Source organism: Lemur catta, chromosome 21, assembly GCF_020740605.2.
Source record: "Lemur catta isolate mLemCat1 chromosome 21, mLemCat1.pri, whole genome shotgun sequence".
Classification (NCBI taxonomy): domain Eukaryota; kingdom Metazoa; phylum Chordata; class Mammalia; order Primates; family Lemuridae; genus Lemur; species Lemur catta.
The window spans coordinates 32,230,300-32,250,430 of NC_059148.1; the positions used below are offsets into that span (position 1 = coordinate 32,230,300).

The window sequence follows — 20,131 nt, forward strand, 5'->3', positions numbered from 1 at the left end:
TTATTTTGCCTTCATTTTGGAAAGATGTTTTTGATGGAAATAGAATTCTAGTTTGTAGGGTTCGTTGTTGTTTTCCTTTCTTTCAGTAAATGTAAAGATGACATTCCATTGTGTTCTACCTTGCATAGTTCTGACCAGAAGCACACTGCCATTCTTTATTCCTGTGGATATATTATTTTTTTTCTAGGTGCTTTAAAATTATTCTTTTTATCATTGGTTTCCATCAATGTAACTATGATGTGTATTGCTGTGATTTTCCTTATGTTTATTCTGCTTTGTGTTCTTTGAGCTTCTTGAATATGTGGGGTTATTGTTTTCATCATATTTAGAAATTTTTCAGCCATTATTTATTCAAATACATTTTTATGCCTCTTCTCTTTCTCTTCAGAACTCCAATTATACATATATTACACCACTGTAACTGTTTTCCTATTCTGTCTCTTTTTAAAAAGTCTTTTTCCAACAAAATGTGCTATATGTATACCATGGAATACTACTCAGCCATAGAAAAGGATGAATTAATTTGTTTTGCAACAATTTAGATGGAACTGGAGACTATTATCCTAAGTGAAAAATCTAAAGAATGGAAAAACAAACACCGCATGTACTCACTATTAAATTGGAACTAACCAATGAGCACACATGTGTACAGCAAAACTCAGTGGAAATCAAGCAGTGGGCGGGGGGAGGAGGGGATGGTTGAAAACCTTCCTAATGGGTACAATAAACACCATTTGGGTGATGGGCACACTCATAGCCCTGACTCCAGCATTACAAAACTGATCCATATAATCAAAACCATTTGTACCCCTATAAAATTTTGAAATTTAAAAAGTCTTTTTCCTCTCTGTATATCATTTGGATAGTTTTTTCTTACTCTTCAAGTTCATTTTTCTCCTTCTTCTGTGTCTAATCTGTCCACCCAGCATTATTTTAAAAATTGGTATTGTTTTTATCCCCAGAAGTTCCATTTGGACCTTTCAAAATATACCTTATGCCTTAGTTTTCATCAAATTTGTGTTTTTCCTCTACTATATCATAGCTATGTTAATATTCTTGCCTACTAATTTCATCACCTGTATTTTCTGGGTCTGTTTCTCCTATTTTTATCTTGGTTTTGAGTCATATTTTCTTGTTTCTTTGCATGCCACATGTGTTTTCTGAATGCCAGACATTCTGGGTCCACAACAGCTTTTAATCTACGGTGAATTAGCCTCATTACTAAGACAATATGCTTCTAAGTATTCTACCTGATGCCCCACCTGTTACAATTTGTCTCCACTCCGGCTGGTGGGAACATGAACCATTCCCAGCCCTGTCTGCACCCCAGCAACTGTTCAGCCTTCTGCTTTCCGGTGCTGCTTCTTTGCCTGGCTTCAGGAAGTTTCCTCTCACACATGTGCAAATCAGCACTAAGTCAAAGTACTCAGGGGACTCCTTGAAGATTTCTGGAGCCCTGACTCTGGGAAGCCCCCTCCTCTCCAGTACCTGCCTTTGCACATTCTAGTCACTGTGGTTTCCCCAAACGCCCATCCTGTCCCTTCAGTTCAGCAAGGCTGTCTGTCCTCTTCTCTGAACTGTAACTTGGAGACTGCCATTAGGCAGCAGGCTGGGCGATCGCAGGACACACCTCACTTTGTCTGTCTATGTTCTGCCAGGGATCACAAACCTGTGCTTGTCATACATCTGAAAGCCATATTTCATATATATTGTAACTTCTAGCAGTTGAAGGTAGGAGAGTTAATCTGATCCTTGCTACGCCACCGCAGCAGAAAGCAGAAGTCTTCACACCTAAGTAAACATACCTACCATTTAAAACTCACTACTATTTGTAATAATTTATATACAGTGAACATAACTTCATTACAGAATTATTTCAATAGAGTCATGCTTACCAAATTCTTCAAATTATTAGGACTACTCTTCTGTCTGAAATCTCTAATACGTAATATTTAGTATTTCCTTTCTGTATGTATTCTCTAGTGAACAGTGAGTTATCCTTTTCTGATGAAATCTTTCATGCACTTGTTACAACAATAGTTTTTTTTTTTTCCTATTTAGGTCTTCTAAATGTTTAAAAAACTGTCACTTTTGACAGAAAGCTTCTATATTATCTACTTCTATACCATCACAATACTATCAGTATTCACCTTGATGAGTCACCCAGAGTATAATGAATTATATTCTAGGAGAAGGCTTTTCTACATTGCCTACCTTTTAAAAAATTCTCTCCTTTCTGAATTTTGTTTAGTGAACTGATTCCCCCATTAATGCTTTTTCAATGGTCACTGCCCCAGTAGGATTTCTCTCCTATATGTATTCTCAGAAGTGTTAAAAAGTACAACGTCTGATGGAAGATTTTCCACATTCACTGCCTCATAGGGTTTCTATATCATGTGGTTTCTCTGATGTATCATGAGCTGTGACTTCCTGTTGAAGGTGGCCCCACAGTCACTGCACCCATAGTATTTATCTCCTGTGTGAATTCTCTGATGCCTCATAAGGTGTGACTTTCTAGTGAAAGACTTCCCACACTCACCACATTTATAGGGCCTCTCTCCTGTATGAATTCTCTGATGTATAATGAGCTGTGCCTTCTCAAAGAAAGCTTTTCCACAATCACCGCACCCATAGGTTTTCTCACCTGTGTGATTTCTCTGATGCTTAATGAGCTGGACTTTCTGAACAAAGGCTTTCCCACATTCACTGCATTCATAGGGTTTCTCCCCTGTATGGATTCTCTGATGCCTAAGGAGCTGTGGCTTCCAGGCAAAAGCTTTCCTACACTCATCACATTCAAAAGGCTTTTCTCCAGTATGGGTTCTCTGATGATGAATGAGACTTGACTTCTCACTGAAGGTTTTCCTGCATTCACTGCACTCATAAGGCTTCTCCCCTGTATGTGTTCTCTGATGTGATATCAGGCTTGACTTCTGGGTGAAGGCTTTCCCACACTCACCACATTCGTAAGGTTTCTCCCCAGTGTGAGTTCTCTGATGTGTTAGGAGCTGAGACTTCCCAAAGAAGGTTTTTCCACATTGAACACATCCGTAGGGTTTCTCTCCTAAATGAATTTTCTGATGCCTTACTAACTCTGACTTCTTAAAGAAGGCTTCTTCACAATCACTGCATCGATAATTTCTCTCTCCTGTATGAGTTATCTGATGCTTAATGAGCTGTGGTTTTCTTATGAAGGCTTCACCACATTCACTGCATTCATAGGGTTTCTCTCCTGTATGAATCCTCTGATGCCTAAGGAGGAGTGAGTTCCTGCTGAAGGCCTTTTTGCATTCACTACATGCATAAGGTTTCTTCCCTGTGTGCGTCCTATGATGAGTGATAAGCTGTGACTTCCAAAAAAAGGCCTTTCCACAATCACTACATTTATAGGGTTTCTCTCCTGTATGCATTCTCTGATGTGTAATAAGCTTTAACTTCTGGGAGAAAGCTTTCCCGCACTCGCTGCAACTGTAAGGTTTCTCTACTGTATGGGTTACCTGATGTCTTTTAAGCTGTGACTTCCTGCTGAAGGCTTTTCCACATTCGCTGCACCCATAGGGCTTCTCTCCAGTATGAGTTCTCTGGTGTAAAATGAGCAGTGACTTCCTACTGAAAGCTTTTTGACATTCGCCACACCCATATGGTTTTTCTCCTGAATGAGTCCTTTGATGAATAGTGAGCAGTGACTTCTGTGAGAAGGCTTTTCCACATTCACTGCATGGATAGGGCTTCTCTCCTGTATGAGTTCTTTGGTGTATAACAAGCTGTGACTTCTTGTTAAAGACTTTGCCACACTCCATGCACAAATAGACTCCTGTATGTGCTACATGATTTGTAATCAGCCATGACTCCTTACCACTGGCTTTTCTACATTTATTCCAGTTACAGTATTTTATTCCACCATGGGTTCTGTCAGGTTTAATATAAAATGATATTTTCTTATTGAGCTCATCAAGTTTCTTTCTTCCACAGTTACTTTTTGAAATAAGAAAATCAAAAGGGTGTTTTAAACTTTTTTCACCTGTGCCACATTTATGGGATCTCATTCCTAAATAAACAAAGTTCATGCTTGAATTAAATATTCTCCCAAAAACATCATATTCGTGGCCACTCTCCATACTTTTAAGCTTGTCTTGATTATCTCGGTGCAGCATTTTGGATTTATTATCTAGCCAGACTTCTAAAAAGGAAAAAAATAAACCGTACTGTGTAATTCTCTCAGTGATTATGCTTATTGAGTAAAGCTTCTGAAATGGAGCCAGGATCCCAGTGCAAAAAAAAAAAAAAAAAAAAAATCCCTCAAATAATGTCTACTTATTGGGCACTGAAAATTTTAACAGAAATGAAAATGGATTTAAAAATTATAATTGCTTAAACATACAAACTTCTACATAGCAAAAAAAAATGAAATATACTCAAGAAAGAGTAATCACGAGATAAAAGAATCTGGAGCAATTTCTAATTAAATACTGGGGTGATTAATTTACCTATTCAACAATAATCTATACATATCTACTATGTGTCCATAGCTTTATTAATAGCAGAAGATCAGTCAAGAAGACAAGTATGCTACCATCAGAGAGCTTCACAACAGAGTTAAGAATGCAAATAAAAAGAACACAAAAGAGCAACATTAGTGTACATTGTTGAATGGTATAAAAGAAGAGATACTGGATATGATACAGAATGAATGTAGGATATCAACTTTATACCTGAAAGATAATAGATATTAATTTTCTGTACTATTGTTACATTTAAAAACAATCTCATTCAAGATTATTATCTGAATCACTGATGTCCATACTCACCATCGCCAAAGCTACTTTTTGGTATTATCCAAGAGTTCTCTGGAGCTCAGCATGAACACTTCATTTAAGTTTCTTAACATTCATCCTTTTTTAATTGGATCTATAATTGAATCTATAATCTCTATATTAAATACATAATGCTATCCATGGAAATCATTCCAAACCAGAAGAATTTTTTGAATAACATTAGGACCCTGTGAGTACAATTTTTTGTGATTTGCAAAACATGACCATTTTGTTTACTTTACTTTTTGATATTTTTTTACTAGCAATTGTGTGGTAATATTTCCAGGAAATATTCTGCAAGATGAAAGACTTGGCAAGTCTCAAATATAAAACAACTAACTCTTTCCTGAGGGATAATTACTTTGGGGAAAAAAGCCTCATCTAGTTCTCAGACATCAGAATTTTAGAGGAAGCACCAAGCAGAGCTGCTGGTAAGGAGAAGAATGAAAGGAAGACTCAATGTCTTGGGCATAAGTAAGTGGAGATGATAATATTATTCACTGAGATGAAAAAGACTATGGCAAGAAGTTCAGAGATCAAAAGCAGAGTCAGGTGTAGATAAAGTGAGATCCACTTGAAGAGTTTAGAGAAAATTATTTTATGAAATACAGAAACAAAGAAAAATAATTCTAAATTAAAATATAACCAAGAAATAAGATTAAGAAATGTTTATCCATATTCATGAATTAAATGATATCAAACAATAATAAAGTAGTTCATCTATAGACTTAAAGGTTTAGATATTAAATTGTGTCAAAAAAATCTTTAAGAAAATTTTAAAATCTTGTTATTTTGGAAAACAGGTGGGCCACCTTTCATCGGTACTATATGGAGGTACATGTCTATTTCTCCACTCTCTGTTTCTGTCTCATTGTGGGCCATGCAACTTTCACCTCATCCTATTTCTCCAAACTTATATTCCTACTTCCAGTCTGTGTTTCAATTCTAGTCTCAAGTAATCTTCATAAAATGTAATCAGGCCTTTTCATACCCCTGCTCCCTTTGATAAACTCAAACTTTTACCATGGCACACATGCCCTTGCAAGACCTGGTTTCTTCCAACCTCTCCAGCTTCATCTTATAATACTCTCACTCACCACTCAGCCACACTGGATTCCTTCCCACTCCTGTGATCACAAAGACATTTTCTGCCTTAGAACGTTCGCATTTGCTGTTCCTTTTATCTGGTGTTTCCTCCCAGTTTTTAGCATGCCTGGCTCATTCAGGTCTAAAGATCATTTTGATGGCACACTAACAAATATGCTGCCTGTTTCCTTCATAGTATTTACCAAATAGGTAACCCTCTGACTTCTGCCTCTCCCACAAGAATGTAAACCCCATGAAGGCAGAAAACAGGTTTGTATTCCTCACCGAGTTCATCCCTACCCATAGCCCATAACGAGTCCTCAGTACTTGTGGGATAAAAACTGGTCACTTATCACGGTACTTCTAAAGCAGTTCCTTTCCGTATCATTAATCTTGATAATTGACTTTGCACTTTAACACAAATGCTTCATGTTCAAATACTAAATTATTGAATATTTTATAGCTTTTTATTTTCTTCCAAATTAAAATTCTGTGTTCCTACAAGGTTATTTCATGACTCATATAGCCTTTCAATTCCTCTCATTCCACATAAGAAAAGTGGTTCTAAATTAATGGGGGAACATAAAATCTGTCTTCACAGCTTTTCTAAACTACACATATTCAGACCTAATAAACCATGTGACTGGTGCCTTCACATAAGAATTTAAAATATTTCCCACGTTGAGCTGATACACACGTTTAGATGGAAACCTTTGTAATGAAGAGATATTTGATAAGAAGGATCTGCCTTTCCCGGCTCCACAATAACCAATTAATTAAATGTTTAATAATTACACACCACACATTCCATAGAGAAAAGAGAAGTTAGTGGCCATCTTCCTCTGTGGGATAAAACCTTAGGACGGAATTGTTTCAGGAATTGCAGATAATGTCTGATCAGGCCTGAGTTCCTATAATGTAGATGCTAAGTGGGTAGAGATTTTAGAAAAGGCTGGGAGTCAAGGAATGCTCACTGGAGGTGAAACAAGAGCTCACACTGAAAAGAGGGGCAGTGTCTCTAAACAGGGAAAGCACACCACAGTCAACGGCCCCGGTGCAGAGAAAAATACATGAAAGGCATTAAGGAAGAAACTCATTCAAATGGAGTTAACTATAGCTTTTGGGCACAAAAGAAGAACTGGATTAATAAGATGTTGCCATACCAGGAGGTCCTTCAACATAAAATGGAGTTTAAAACTCACATGGCAGGTAGTGGGGGGCTCACGGCCACCAGGCTACTTGATGGGATGAGTGAGAAGCACTGGGGAAGCTAGACGTCAAATGCACCAGAAAGATGCACTGGACGCTGACTTCAAAGTTGTTCATCTGCACAGAGTAAGGGGAGGAGCAGAATCTCCTTCCTACATTTAAGGTATCAGATTTCTATTCTCGATCCATGGATTCACATTCTACTCTCTCTGTGGGTTTAAAACATAAATCTGTCAAATTATTGGAAGAAAAGAAAAGTAGAAATAAGTTAAAAGAGTTTTAAATTAAAATAAACTTAAAGGCAATCAGTGTTATCTAAAACAAGAAAAAATTACGAATCCTTAAAGAGGAGGAAACAAGCCTATCTCCCAAAGAATGGAGGCTAAAGAAGCAAACAAGCAGCCCCTGGTGCAGGAAAGCAGGGCCCTACGTGACTGGCCATGGAGCTGCACAGGTGAGCGGGGATACGTTTTATCATCAGCTCCATGCAAAGGAGACACATCCCCACGTGGAGACCAGAACACAGAGCATATTAGTTAAAATTCATTAAAAACTCACGTCACCAGTCTTGAGTCAACTCTAAAGATTCTGGAACTTGAAGTACAGTTTTACGAACAAATTTCTAAAGTGCCTATGTGTCACCAAAAACCTGAGATTTAATTTTCACTGTATCGCGTAAACCTGATTATTTCTCACCTGAAAGGTTCTGACTCAGGATTTCCTCATCTGTCATCCACGCCTCTTCTGGCTCCGGTTTGAAAAGCCCATGGGGTCTGACAATTTGACAACCTGTTGATCGGAAACACAGAGGACTTAGACCCAACTGCTTGGGCTAAGAGACCCGTAAATACGAAGACTGTTTTATTACAAAGGCTGGAAAATAAAGCAAGTGAATAAAAATCTTTGTAGATTTGCCCGTCCCTGGGCAAGAATTGGCTTGAGCCCAGAGTCAGCGAAGCTGGATGTGCTTCTTGGGGCCAGAGGTCAATAGGTCCAGACACGGCCAGTTGGACGCTCCTTGGGGCCAGAGGTCAATAGGTCCAGACACGGCCAGTTGGACGCTCCTTGGGGCCAGAGGTCAATAGGTCCAGACATGGCCAGCTGGATGCTCCTTGAGGCCAGAGGTCAATAGGTCTGGACACAGCCTGTTGAATGCTTCTTGGAGCTAGAGCTCAACGGCCTGCTGAATAAACAAACTGTTCCCTATGGCAAATAGCCAAGGGCCTAAGGTCTTGCACACAAGCCAAGGCGTCTCATTGTCCTGCACGAGGTAATGAGGTCAAAAGGTTAAGATGCAAACATCTGCCTTCCTTGAGCAATTTCCCAGAAGGAATGGAACATGTTGCCTCAGGGCTCTAAAGATAGTCACGTACCAGGAAGTAGCTGCTGGACAAAAAGAGTATAAAAATGAAACCACTGGTGCTTTCTGCACTGCAGTCTTGTACCGTCTTTGTGTGTCTGTGTGTTTCTTTATGTGTCTGTATGTTTCTTTCTGTGTTCATCCCCCGTTCTGTAATCGGGTCGCTACAATCTTTCAATTTGGCATTGAAGTCAAAGAATCGTTGACACCTGAAGCAGTAAATCCCCCAGAGGCCCCAGTTACTGGGCATACACTCAATTGCACAAGAAGAACCTTCTTACCCAAGAAAACTAGATGGCTGTAGTTCTCCAGCATCACATCTCTGTACAAGTTCTTCTGAGTGGGCTCCAGAAGCTGCCACTCCTCCCATGTGAAATCCACAGCCACATCCTCAAATGATATCTGCAAAAGCACAATCTCCGTCAAATCCAAAGTGATTCACACCAGGTCCTACGGAACACAGGCTTCCTTCCCCATCCGTGGCGCAGTTTCTGAGACACCCAGTGACGTCTGACTCCTGGCATCCATCCACCCTTCCTGAGTATGAGCTGGACTTACTGACTCACTTCCGCTGACTAGAACAGGGCAAAGTGACGGGATGTCACGTTCAAGATCGGGTTACAAAAGAACATGACTTCCACCTTGGGAGCTCTCTCTTGCTCTCTTTGGGGGGTCTGGCCACCATGTTGGGACGCAGCTGGGTGGAGAGGCCCACGGTGGCAAGGAACTGAGGCTGCCAACAGCCATGAGAATGAGCCTGAAGGGGACCATCTCCCTATCACACCTTGAGATGACCACAGCTCTCTCAGTATCTCGATTACTGTCCATGTGAGACCCTGAACCAGAACCGACTGGGTAAGCAACTGGCAGACTCCTCAACCACAGAAACTGTGAGATAAATGTTTGTTGTTTTTAGACACTGAGGTTTCAGGTAATTTGCTACACAACAATGGATAACTATTAACAAAACAATATCCTAATCTTGCATTATGCTTTGATGAAGAAACAAAAATGTTATTAAAATATTTATCGTTGTGAATTCATTCACCCATCTACCCATCCTTTGAATAAGAAATTAGAATAGGTTGTCTTTAAGTAAGTACAGTGCTTCTCCAAGCAGGTGTCACGGGTATTTGAGAACAGTTCTTAGCCCCACGCAGTGTCAGACCTTCAGCATGCCTGGCCTCCACCTTCTAAATGACAGTAACATCTTAGCCACTGTCAAACCCAAACCACATGTACATATTTACAACACTCTCCTCCCTCTGGGGGTGGTTCTGCTCAAGTAAGAATAAACAGCCAGCTCTTTTAGATGTCTTCTAACACACATATATTGAGCAATTAAGGTTCCAGGAACTGTATCATTACGGTACTAGAAGAAAAACCACGTTCTCAAATACTTTTCAGTCTTTTCAGGCCAGAGGTAACAAGGTGTTACAGGGGCAATGAAACAAGAATTCACAGAATATGGGAACAAGACAGGGGCAAAAATATCGGATGTGAGAACATTGGGTTAGTTGCTATGAGGATGGTAAGAAAGCCCCGGTTACAGCGGGGTATGGGGAAAGGACATGCCTGAGGCAGCAGTGTGAGCGAAGGTGTGAAAACAGTGTTTCCTTGGTGTTCAGGAATATAAAAGAGGACATGGGAGAGTCACGGTCTCTTTTAAAGTGAGCTAAAACTAAGAGAGGTAAACAGAGGCCAGCTTTCACCTGAACTCAGGTAAATTTGAACATTCTACCCCAACAGCTACAAGGGACACAGAAGAAAGGAGAAAAGCTTAAAGCAAGTCCAAGAATAGTGGCATAATAGGATATCTTCCCTCATAAAGCTGGAACCCCAAAGGAGTACTCAGTGTTTGGATCAATGAAAAATAAACATCAGAGAAAATTAATTGCTTGCCTCAAACCTTGGTGTTACAAAGAGTGGTAAAAAATTGTCCCCTGAGAATTCATAATAATAAGCTAGATTTCTATGGGTGTATGGGTTGAATTCACAGTAAGTTTTTTTACAAAAACCTTAAGCATAGAAAGTTTTGAAGTGGTTTTGGGTTGGAAGTGCATTCAGATATCTGGCAGAATCAAATGCATATTCTATCTAGAGAAAGAGATCCAAATAATTCCCACAAATAAAGTTTCAAGAAAAATGAATGCAGAGTAAAAAAGAAATCAGAATGTACACAGAAATAAACCATCATGAGAGAAATAAAATAAAAAATAAGCAGTAGAGATACATAAAGACTTGAGATATTTCAACTTTCAGCACAGACTATAAAAGAAATACCTTTAATTATATTCAAAGAAACAAAAGAGGCTCATGAAAGTATGAAAAAGCATGAAAAGACTATACAAATGCATAAGCAGATTTGAAAAGAACCAAATAGAACTCTTAGAAAGAAAGGTCAATTCTGCCTGATGATTTAGATTTCTTTCCTAAAACTGGAATCTAGGTAGGATGTATACTCTGCCTCAGTCCTCGAAGAAACGGTGTTCCGAGTTCTCCTTTAGATTCATGCCCTGGGCTGACAATGAGGACCTCTCTGACTGCAGCCCCCAACCCCCGGGCCGGTCCCTGGCCTGTTAGGGAAGAAGGGCCGCGCACCACCGCCTGAGCTCCACCTCCCCCATCCGTAGAAAAATTGTCTTCTGTGAAACTGGTCCCTGGTGCCAAAAAAGGCTGGGGACAGCTGCTTTATAAGACACAGGCCTAGGAAATGTGTTTGTTTATTCACTACAGGTTGCTATTTAGGACCTTGTCCACTCTACCACCTGTGTAAATAGTTATCAAAATGTTTTCTTTATGTGTAATTACCAGGAAATGTTTGCTTCTCCAGAGTAATTGGTCTGCTTTTTCCTTTTGACAGAGAACACCACCTGACTATTCCTGTTACCGTTTATATAATAGCTTCTGGGAAAACCTGAGAAAAGCTTGGAGCTCAGCTCTGCAACGACGAAGGATCCTACGTTTTATTTATCCATGTTCCAAGTTCCAACTCTAAGGCTTCTTTCTGATTCTATAATCTACTTTGTGCTTCTTTTGACATCTTTCCAAGTTTATCCTTTCTCTTATTTAAATGTACCGAGATGTTTCTGTTTGTGGCAGATTCCTGTAAGCCTCATCACATCCATGGAAAAACAGATAACTCACCTGTGACTCGATCATTTTCTGGTGCTCTTGGGAAATCTCTGTTTCGTGATTTCTCTCTGTCCTGACACTCTGTGGGGAGGCTTCTGGTCAAAGGTCTGTAAACCGAGACTGCATCCTTGGTCTTGTGGCCTCTTCTTTCTTATCTCACGTGAACTGTATTGTTCCTGAGAGGTAGGGCCTGTGGGTGCAGTAGAAATTTTATTTTAGAGGATGTAATTAATTTGGGAACCTAAATCTCGGTTTTCTCTTGCTGGGAACTCAGATCATTTAAAGCCTCAGACTAGATGTCTGGTGGACTCACACCAGGGCCGGTGGGTAAGACAGGGTGGAAAGAGCTGCTGGCATGTCTCAGCTTCTGGGCCAGGTCTACATACTGCACTCAACAGCCCTGGTTCCCACCCATAGATGCCAGACTGAAGCCACTCACCGCACTGGTTCAAGCAAACACCCCAGGAGGGCAGCACCACACCCAAGTGCTCGGGAGACCTCAAGAAACGCTTACGTGCAACAATAGCTCACTCGCTCTGCTGCAATATTTCCTGGAGGCACCTAAATTATTTGCATAGGTGTTACAGAGTAAAATGCAAACAAAAAAGGACTTTTAGATCAAGATAGTGAATTACCCTAGGGTTTTGGCTCCCTACCCTCAGACCAGCCCTGGAACAAAAGAAAAACCTAGGCCAGAGGAACCAATAGCAGTAGTAAGAAAAAGAAACAGAGAAAGAGACACCGGGACAGACTGCAGGCTGTGGTGAAGTTTACGTGTAGGTTTGGGGCCGAGCAGGGCTGGCTGCAAGGTCTACAGCGGACGGCAGCCAGACAGAGGTCCAGGGAAATCTTTTACGTTACCTCTTTCTCAGTTCCCATTGGGACAAACCCTGCCCGCACAGGTTTCCGAGAGTAACTGAGGCAGATCAGAATGAAACCATCCATATTAAAATAACGTAGAGCCTCAAGGTGTAAATAGTAATCAAAGGTCGAGTTTTATAAAAGTATAGCTAGAAGTTAACCAGCCCTGTTCCCTAACTTCCTTGCGGCTGTAACTGGCCACTGCTTAATGGCACTGTCCTCCCTGACAGGCACACGATCTGTGACTCCAGCCAAACTCCCTTTAAAAACCCTTTCTCCCGCATCCTCGGGAAGATGGATTTGAAAAATCACTCCCATCTCCTCACAGGCGCCTGCGACAATAAAACTCCTTCTGTGCTGTGACCCCAGTGTCTCGGCGGGTGCCTCCCCACCCCCCCAGCAGCGGCAAGGAGCCTGGCTGGGCCGTGACAAGAATCCTGCTGAACGAAGGGGTGTGGAGAGCGCAAGGACTGCCCAGCTGTAACAGGATCAGCCGCTCCACCTAAAAGTAACGACTGGCTCTTGCTTGCACGACGCCTAGTTGTGTGCTTGCTTAATGATTCCAGGAATTGGCTTTGGGCAGGTAACTACAAACCCCCTAGAGCAAAGTGCTGAGCAGTTAACCTGCCATTCCATTCAACCTTGCTGACGCCAGCCAGACCGCCAGGTGGCCCATGACTCAAGGTGACCGTCATAAGAAAGAAGGGCAGCCCTGCAGGTGGCCAGCCCCTCCAGGCCTCTTTCTCCTTTAAAAGCCCTTCCTGAGACTGAGGAGCTTGCGAGGGCCTCTGAGACTCTGGCATCTGCCACCTCTTCGGGTGCCGCTCTCGAAATAAACCCGCTTGTCCTTTCCCCGTCCCTGGACTCCCGAGTTTGGCGTGTTAAGCAGCAGGCAGCTGCGCCGACTTTCAGCTACACAATTGCTGTTGGGCCCGGCATCCCAGGCGGGTGCACAGCAACCACGGAGGAGCGGCTTGGAGGGAGCAGGACACAGGTAGTCCGAGTCCCCCAGGGTCTGCACGCTTAGCCCTGGGGCCCCTCAATTCCTCTCTGCTCTGACTCACGAGAAGTTTCAGAGACCAAGGCCTGGCCTTTAGCCCTTCCCTACGGCACATCACCAGAGGATGCAGGAGAGCAACTAACATTCCTAGGAGAATATAAACTCACAGACCTAGAAGGGCAAATATAGATTTAAAAGAAGGATAAAGCCCTAATTCTCCCTCATGCAAAAAAGGGAAAGAGACCTGTCCCTGCTTTTCTTTTTTTTTTAAGAGCATTTACTTTAGAAAACTTATAAATTCTATGAACTAAAATAAAATTTTAAGTCTCCCCCCCCACAGCTGACGGGATGGACCCCCTCTTGGCCAAGGGGACCCCAGAAATACCCTGAAGCGGAGCTGCTGGCCATTAGAAGGGAGGTCAGACAGCCTCATAGTGTGCCCCCCTTCTTGGAGATGTCCTCTGTGACTCATTGACAGGCCTAAGGCCATGCAGGACACAGCTCCAACTACACCTGCAGGTCCTCAGTTTACTCAACAGATAACTCGAGTCTGGGTACACGCCTGGTAGCTTGTCTCTGATTAACAGACTTCCTTATCTCAAACAGTCCTAGCCTTTAGACAAAGCTTCCTTTCTTTAACCAATCACAAATTGAAGAATCTTTGAACCCACCTATAACCTGTAATGCCCCTGCCCAGAGCTGTCCTGCCTTTTGGGGCCAAACCAATGCACACCTTCCATGTACTGATTTGTGACTTCACGTGTAATTCCTGTCTCCCTGAAACGTATAAAACCAAACTGTGACCCAACCACGGGGAGACCATTTGCTCAGGGCCTCTTGGGCGTGACTCTCCGGACCATGGTCACACAGATTTGGCTCAGAATAAACCTCTTTACATTATTTTATGGAGTTTGGGTTCTTTTCCACTGACAATTCTTGCTCTGCCCCTTTGAGATATATATAAATCTTTTTTAAAGCTAAAAAAACTTTTGCCCATTTAATGACCCAGGGACGATTTTCTCAGGGACCAGGGAGCCATCTCTTTGAAAACATCAAGGAATATATCACCCCGTCTCCCAGTTTCTGCGGGCAGCTAGGAGCCTAACTTCAGCAGCACTGCTCCAGCTTGTAAACCTGCCTCCTGTCACAAAGACGTGAGCAGCTTATTTTTCCTTTGGATAAAGACAATTAGCAAACACAGACAACCACCCCGATTGCCAGGTGAATTTAGGATGAACTGTGTGACAAATGGTGTTGCCAAATCTTACATGAGGACTAGTTGCTTCTCTTGAACAACCCACGTGTGTGGTGGGTTGTATCTGCCGGGTGACAGGAAGGGATGAGTTCTTTTTGTCTTGGCAATCTTTTCAGCAAATTGCCTGTGACGCGCATGACAGTCTGGTTTAATTTGTATTCAATAATAAAACTATTTTTCTTTCTTTTCTACTTTTGTGGAGAGGTTTTCTGGGTTGGTAGATTTGGATTTTAAGTACTTCCTCAATAGGCCAAACAACCAGATAGCTGAGTATAACTACTATTTTAAAAACCTTTAAAAGACCACAGATTACACAACGGATACCATTTTGCGGGTAGTTAAAATCCACAGTCAGTTTGGAAAGACTGGCTGAATTTTGAATTCTGACCCAAAACAGTGGCGGAGGGCAGAGCAAGGACACCCAGGGCAGGAAGAAGTCCTAGGAGAAGTGGGGAGGGAGTGGCCTGGGGTTTACCCGTTCATGGGAATGTCACTGAGGTCAGCTCCCCTGAGTAAAGCGGACTCTTTCTAGTCCCCGGTGTGAAGGGCACGTGGCTCGAGGCAGATCTCTCGAGAGAAAACAAAAACATCCTGGAAGAGCCCAGAGAGCAACATCCAAAGGAAAAGCAGCTCCCCAAGATGCCTGGGGAGCTCCTTCAGGCCTGTGGGCACAGAGCTCAGGGGGTCTCAAGAGTCGAGGATGCCAAGAGAGGAGCCCTGGCTGACAAAATGAACCCCAGAGTTATTGCCATCCAGGCCTGGGGTCCCGAGATCAAGGCCCACCGCCCTGGAAGCTTCTATTTAGTTCGAGCCCTTCCTTAGTTGGCGCAGTGGTCTCCTCCAGCTGTCTCCCCTGGCACCAGGAGGTGCCTGCTGCCCTAACATCCAAAAGCAGTCGCTCGGCTTCCCCTCAGGGTCCTGCTCGCAGTTTCACATCAAGTCTTCCTCTCTCACCCACACGTACACACTCACACAGACACACTCATACATGCACACACTCACAGAAACTCAAACATACATGTACACACTCACACAGACACACTCATACATGCACACACTCACAGAAACTCAAACATACATGTACACACTCACACAGACACACTCATACATACACACACTCACAGAAACTCAAACATACACACACTCACACAGACACACTCATACATACACACACTCACAGAAACTCAAACATACATGCACACACTCACAGAAACTCAAACATACATGTACACACTCACACAGACACACTCATACATACACACACTCACAGAAACTCAAACATACATACACACACTCACACAGACACACTCATACACACACTCATTGAAACATACACACACTCACAGACATACATGCATACTCGCATACAGATTCACACTCAGACATATGCATACTCACACACTCATATACTTACATACATACACTCACACACATACACACACATATGCATACTCACAGACACACACAGGCATACACTTACACACTCACATATACGCACATTCACAAACACACACTCACATACACACATACATATGCATACTCACAGACACATACACACAGACACTCAATACTCACAGACACCTACACTAACACACACACAGGCATACACTTACACACATACACTCTCATATATCTACACACACATTACACATACATGCACACTCATACATACACTCACACATACACACACACACAACATACACTCACACTGTCTCATTTATTGGCCAGGAAAGCACCGTTTGCTGAATGCCTACTACACACCGGGCACTGTTCAGGGCACACGGAAGAGACAACTAACCAGACAGACATGGTGGTCCCCACCCTCTAGAAAATACATTCTAGAGCGGGAAAAGGATAAGTAAATAAAACAACCTCAGACCGCAGCAGTGCTCAGAAGAAATTTTAGCAGCGACAGCCTAATGGGTGGGCGAAAGACGACCCTCCGGACGGTCAAAGCCTCCTGGAGGCGGCGCTGGGCTGAGCCCCGACGGAGGGGAGCCAGCGGGGGGCGGCCGTGCAGGGACCACCGCTCGGGGCTCTCCAGGCGCACGGGCTGGCGCTGCGGGGAGCGGAGGCGGCCGCAGCAGAGGAGGGCGACGAGCAGAGCGTAGAAGGGGAGGGCCTGAAAGCCAGTCGGGTCACTGAGAACTTTTAAAAACGCAAATATTCAGGTAAAACGAATACCAACAAGCACATGATACAGTGGGGGGGGCCAAGGGACAAAAAATACGGTTAGTTAACGGAAGTCGCCGTGTGAGAGACCTGCCAAGACACGACCAACACTTACCCAGGCCTGCCTTCACACGCAGACGCGCCCCTCGCCAGTCCCTCGATCGCCGCACGCCCCACAGACACTGCGTGCCCGAGCCCCGCACGCCCCCGCACAGCCCCGCACGCCCCACAGACACTGCGTGCCCGAGCCCCGCACGCCCCTGCACAGCCCCGCACGGCCCCGCACGCCCCACAGACACTGCGTGCCCGAGCCCCGCACGGCCCACAGACACTGCGTGCCCGAGCCCCGCACGCCCCTGCACAGCCCCGCACGGCCCCGCACGCCCCACAGACACTGCGTGCCCGAGCCCCGCACGCCCCTGCACAGCCCCGCACGGCCCCGCACGGCCCACAGACACTGCGTGCCCGAGCCCCGCACAGCCCCGCACAGCCCCGCACGGCCCACAGACACTGCGTGCCCGAGCCCCGCACGCCCCTGCACAGCCCCGCACGGCCCCGCACGGCCCACAGACACTGCGTGTCCGAGCCCCGCACGCCCCCGCACAGCCCCGCACGGCCCACAGACACTGCGTGCCCGAGCCCCGCACAGCCCCCGCACAGCCCCGCACGGCCCACAGACACTGCGTGCCCGAGCCCCGCACAGCCCCGCACAGCCCCGCACGGCCCACAGACACTGCGTGCCCGAGCCCCGCACGGCCCCCGCACAGCCCCGCACGCCCCTGCACAGCCCCACAGACACTGCGTGCCCGAGCCCCGCATGCCCCCGCACAGCCCCGCACGGCCCACAGACACTGCGTGCCCGAGCCCCGCACGCCCCCGCACACCCACACGATCTCCAGCGTTCGCGCGCCCCGAGTTTGTTACCAAGCATTTGGTTGCGCCTGATCGGCGGGGACAAGTAGTTCCGCTAAGCATTGAGCAGGCAAGGAACGAAAATTTGGAGGATCTGTGTCCGGCCTTGTCACAGGTAAACAAGGGGGCACGTTTGGGACTTATCTAGGTCATTCGGGGAAGCGGGTTCTTCGCAGTGAGCAGTTTCCTGGAACACGAAAGGGTGGGAGGCCTCTGGGCCTTCTGTTTTCCAGGCGCACAGGGCTCCGGTGAAATCCAATAACGTCAAGATCAACGGGCGGGGAGTTAATGAAATCCACACTCTAACACTGTGAGTCCTCCAAATCCCTCCAGCACAGGCCCCCACCAAAACGTCACCATCCACCCCACTGACCTCGAAATGCCCCCCAAAGCATCCAAGTCACTGATCGCCGGAGTCCTAATTACTCCTGCAGACAAACCCTCAACTGTGTCCCGAGGGGCTCCCCCGCCCGGCTCGGCGCCAACCCCTCCGCAAACCGACCCCGCGAGCCCGTCAAAGAGTCGCCCATTTAATTCCCTCCACTGGCCTCATCCGCTCTCAAGGCTCGGATTACTGATTTTCACACATTCCAATATCCGACACTCAAGCGTCCCCAAATTAATCAACTCTAGTCACCCCCGCGGTCCCCTCGTCGCCCACCCCACAAGCTGCCCCGCCACCGACCCCGGCTCCCCCGCGACATCACATTCACTGCCCGGTCGTCGCCGGCCCCACCGACCCCGAACCCCCGTCCCGCCCCGCCCCCCGCGCGCCCCAGGGCCCCCGCCCCCGGGACCCGGGTCAGCGCATGCGCCGCGGGGCCGCCCCGCGGGCCCCCCCTCGCACCCGGTTCCGCGGCAGGTTCGTGCGCGCGCCGGGGTCTCCGCGAACCCCGGGGCGGACATAGAGGCCGCCCCCAGCCCCGCCCCCGCCGCCCGGCCATGCCGCTCCCGCCCCACACACCCTTACCCCTCAGGCCTCGCGGAGCGGACGGACGCGGCCGACGGCGGAAGCGTCCGCGCAGAACTACATTTCCCAGAGCCCCGCTCGCCCCGAAACTGCGTTTCCCAGAGGGCGCCGCGGGCCGCCGGGCCGGCGCTCGGACTTCCGGTCGGTGCGGGCCACGCGCCTCCTGGGTCTGGGCGTCCGGGGGCCGGGAGGAAACTTCAGCTTTTCCACTTTGATAAGAGATGTAAGTAATACAGGTGAACTTCTGTTCATCAGTCCGGCAGTACTGAACAAAAAGATTGAAAATAGGTGAAATGGGGCATTTAGGGGCAAATAAAATATAGTTATGGAAAGAAAAGAAAATGAGTATAAAAGCAGAAAGGAAGGAATTAAAGTAAAAGATAAACTTATAAATGCAGTCTTTAAAAAAATTACACATAAGCATATACTAAAATTTTTTTTATCAAAAATGGGGAGAGGCCGGGCGCGGTGGCTCACGCCTGTAATCCCAGCACTCTGGGAGGCCGAGGCGGGCGGATCGTTTGAGCTCAGGAGTTCGAGACCAGCCTGAGCAAATCGAGACCCCGTCTCTACTAAAAATAGAAAAGAAATTATACGGACAGCTAAACACATACATATGTATAGAAAAAATTAGCCGGGCATGGTGGTGCATGCCTGTAGTCCCAGCTACTCGGGAGGCTGAGGCAGGAGGATTGCTTGAGCCCAGGAGTTTGAGGTTGCTGTGAGCTAGGCTGATGCCACGGCACTCACTCTAGCCAGGGCAACAGAGCGAGACTCTGTCTCAAAAACAAAAAAAACAAAAACAAAATGGGGAGACAGGAAAAACGCACAATTGACAATAGAAAAAATGGAAATAGCTATAAAGAGGAAATTAAAATATTTGTGAAATATTTTGCTCAATTTTGTGTTAGTAAATTTGGAGCCTAATGAAATAAATGATGTAGAGGAATAGTTAACTAACTTAAGAAAACAGTATCTTTTTAGACCTAAAGCACTGGTAAATTTAAAAACATTCCAACTCCAGGCACATACGTTTTAATTGTTGAACCCTCCACACTTTCAAATAGTATAAATCTTTCCAAAAAACTTCCAGAAAAATCTGGAAAGAACACAAAACTTTCTCAATACAAAGCTCTCAAAATACGTATGCTATAAACAGGCAAAGGTAGGATTAAACAAACAATAAAGCAATCTCAGTTATATTTATGTGAAAATCTTGGAAAATAGGAAATGAAATCAAGCAATACATTAAAAAATACATATAACCAAGTAGAAGCCACAGCAAGACTATAAATTACTGACATAGTTCACCATATCAATAGATTGAAGGGGTAACATGAATCATCATCTCAATGAA

The 20,131-nt window shown here is 45.0% G+C and overlaps 1 protein-coding gene across 3 annotated transcripts; it reads right to left on the minus strand.

The window, feature by feature from the left end:
• Nucleotides 1-681: 681 nt before the first annotated feature.
• Nucleotides 682-18,835, minus strand: ZNF605 (zinc finger protein 605). 3 transcript variants are annotated; one of them, XM_045534098.1, is made up of 5 exons: nt 18,775-18,835; nt 11,617-11,794; nt 8,751-8,871; nt 7,806-7,898; nt 682-4,180 (listed from the first exon to the last, which is right to left on the minus strand). In XM_045534098.1, the coding sequence occupies exons 2-5, from the start codon at nt 11,629-11,631 to the stop codon at nt 2,388-2,390; spliced, it is 2,022 nt and encodes a 673-aa protein (XP_045390054.1). In that variant the 5' UTR covers nt 11,632-11,794; nt 18,775-18,835; the 3' UTR covers nt 682-2,387. The 3 variants fall into 3 exon arrangements, with proteins under 3 accessions (XP_045390054.1, XP_045390056.1, XP_045390055.1); XM_045534100.1 differs by lacking the exon at nt 18,775-18,835 and adding an exon at nt 18,490-18,530; XM_045534099.1 differs by lacking the exon at nt 18,775-18,835 and adding an exon at nt 14,734-14,835.
• Nucleotides 18,836-20,131: the final 1,296 nt, after the last annotated feature.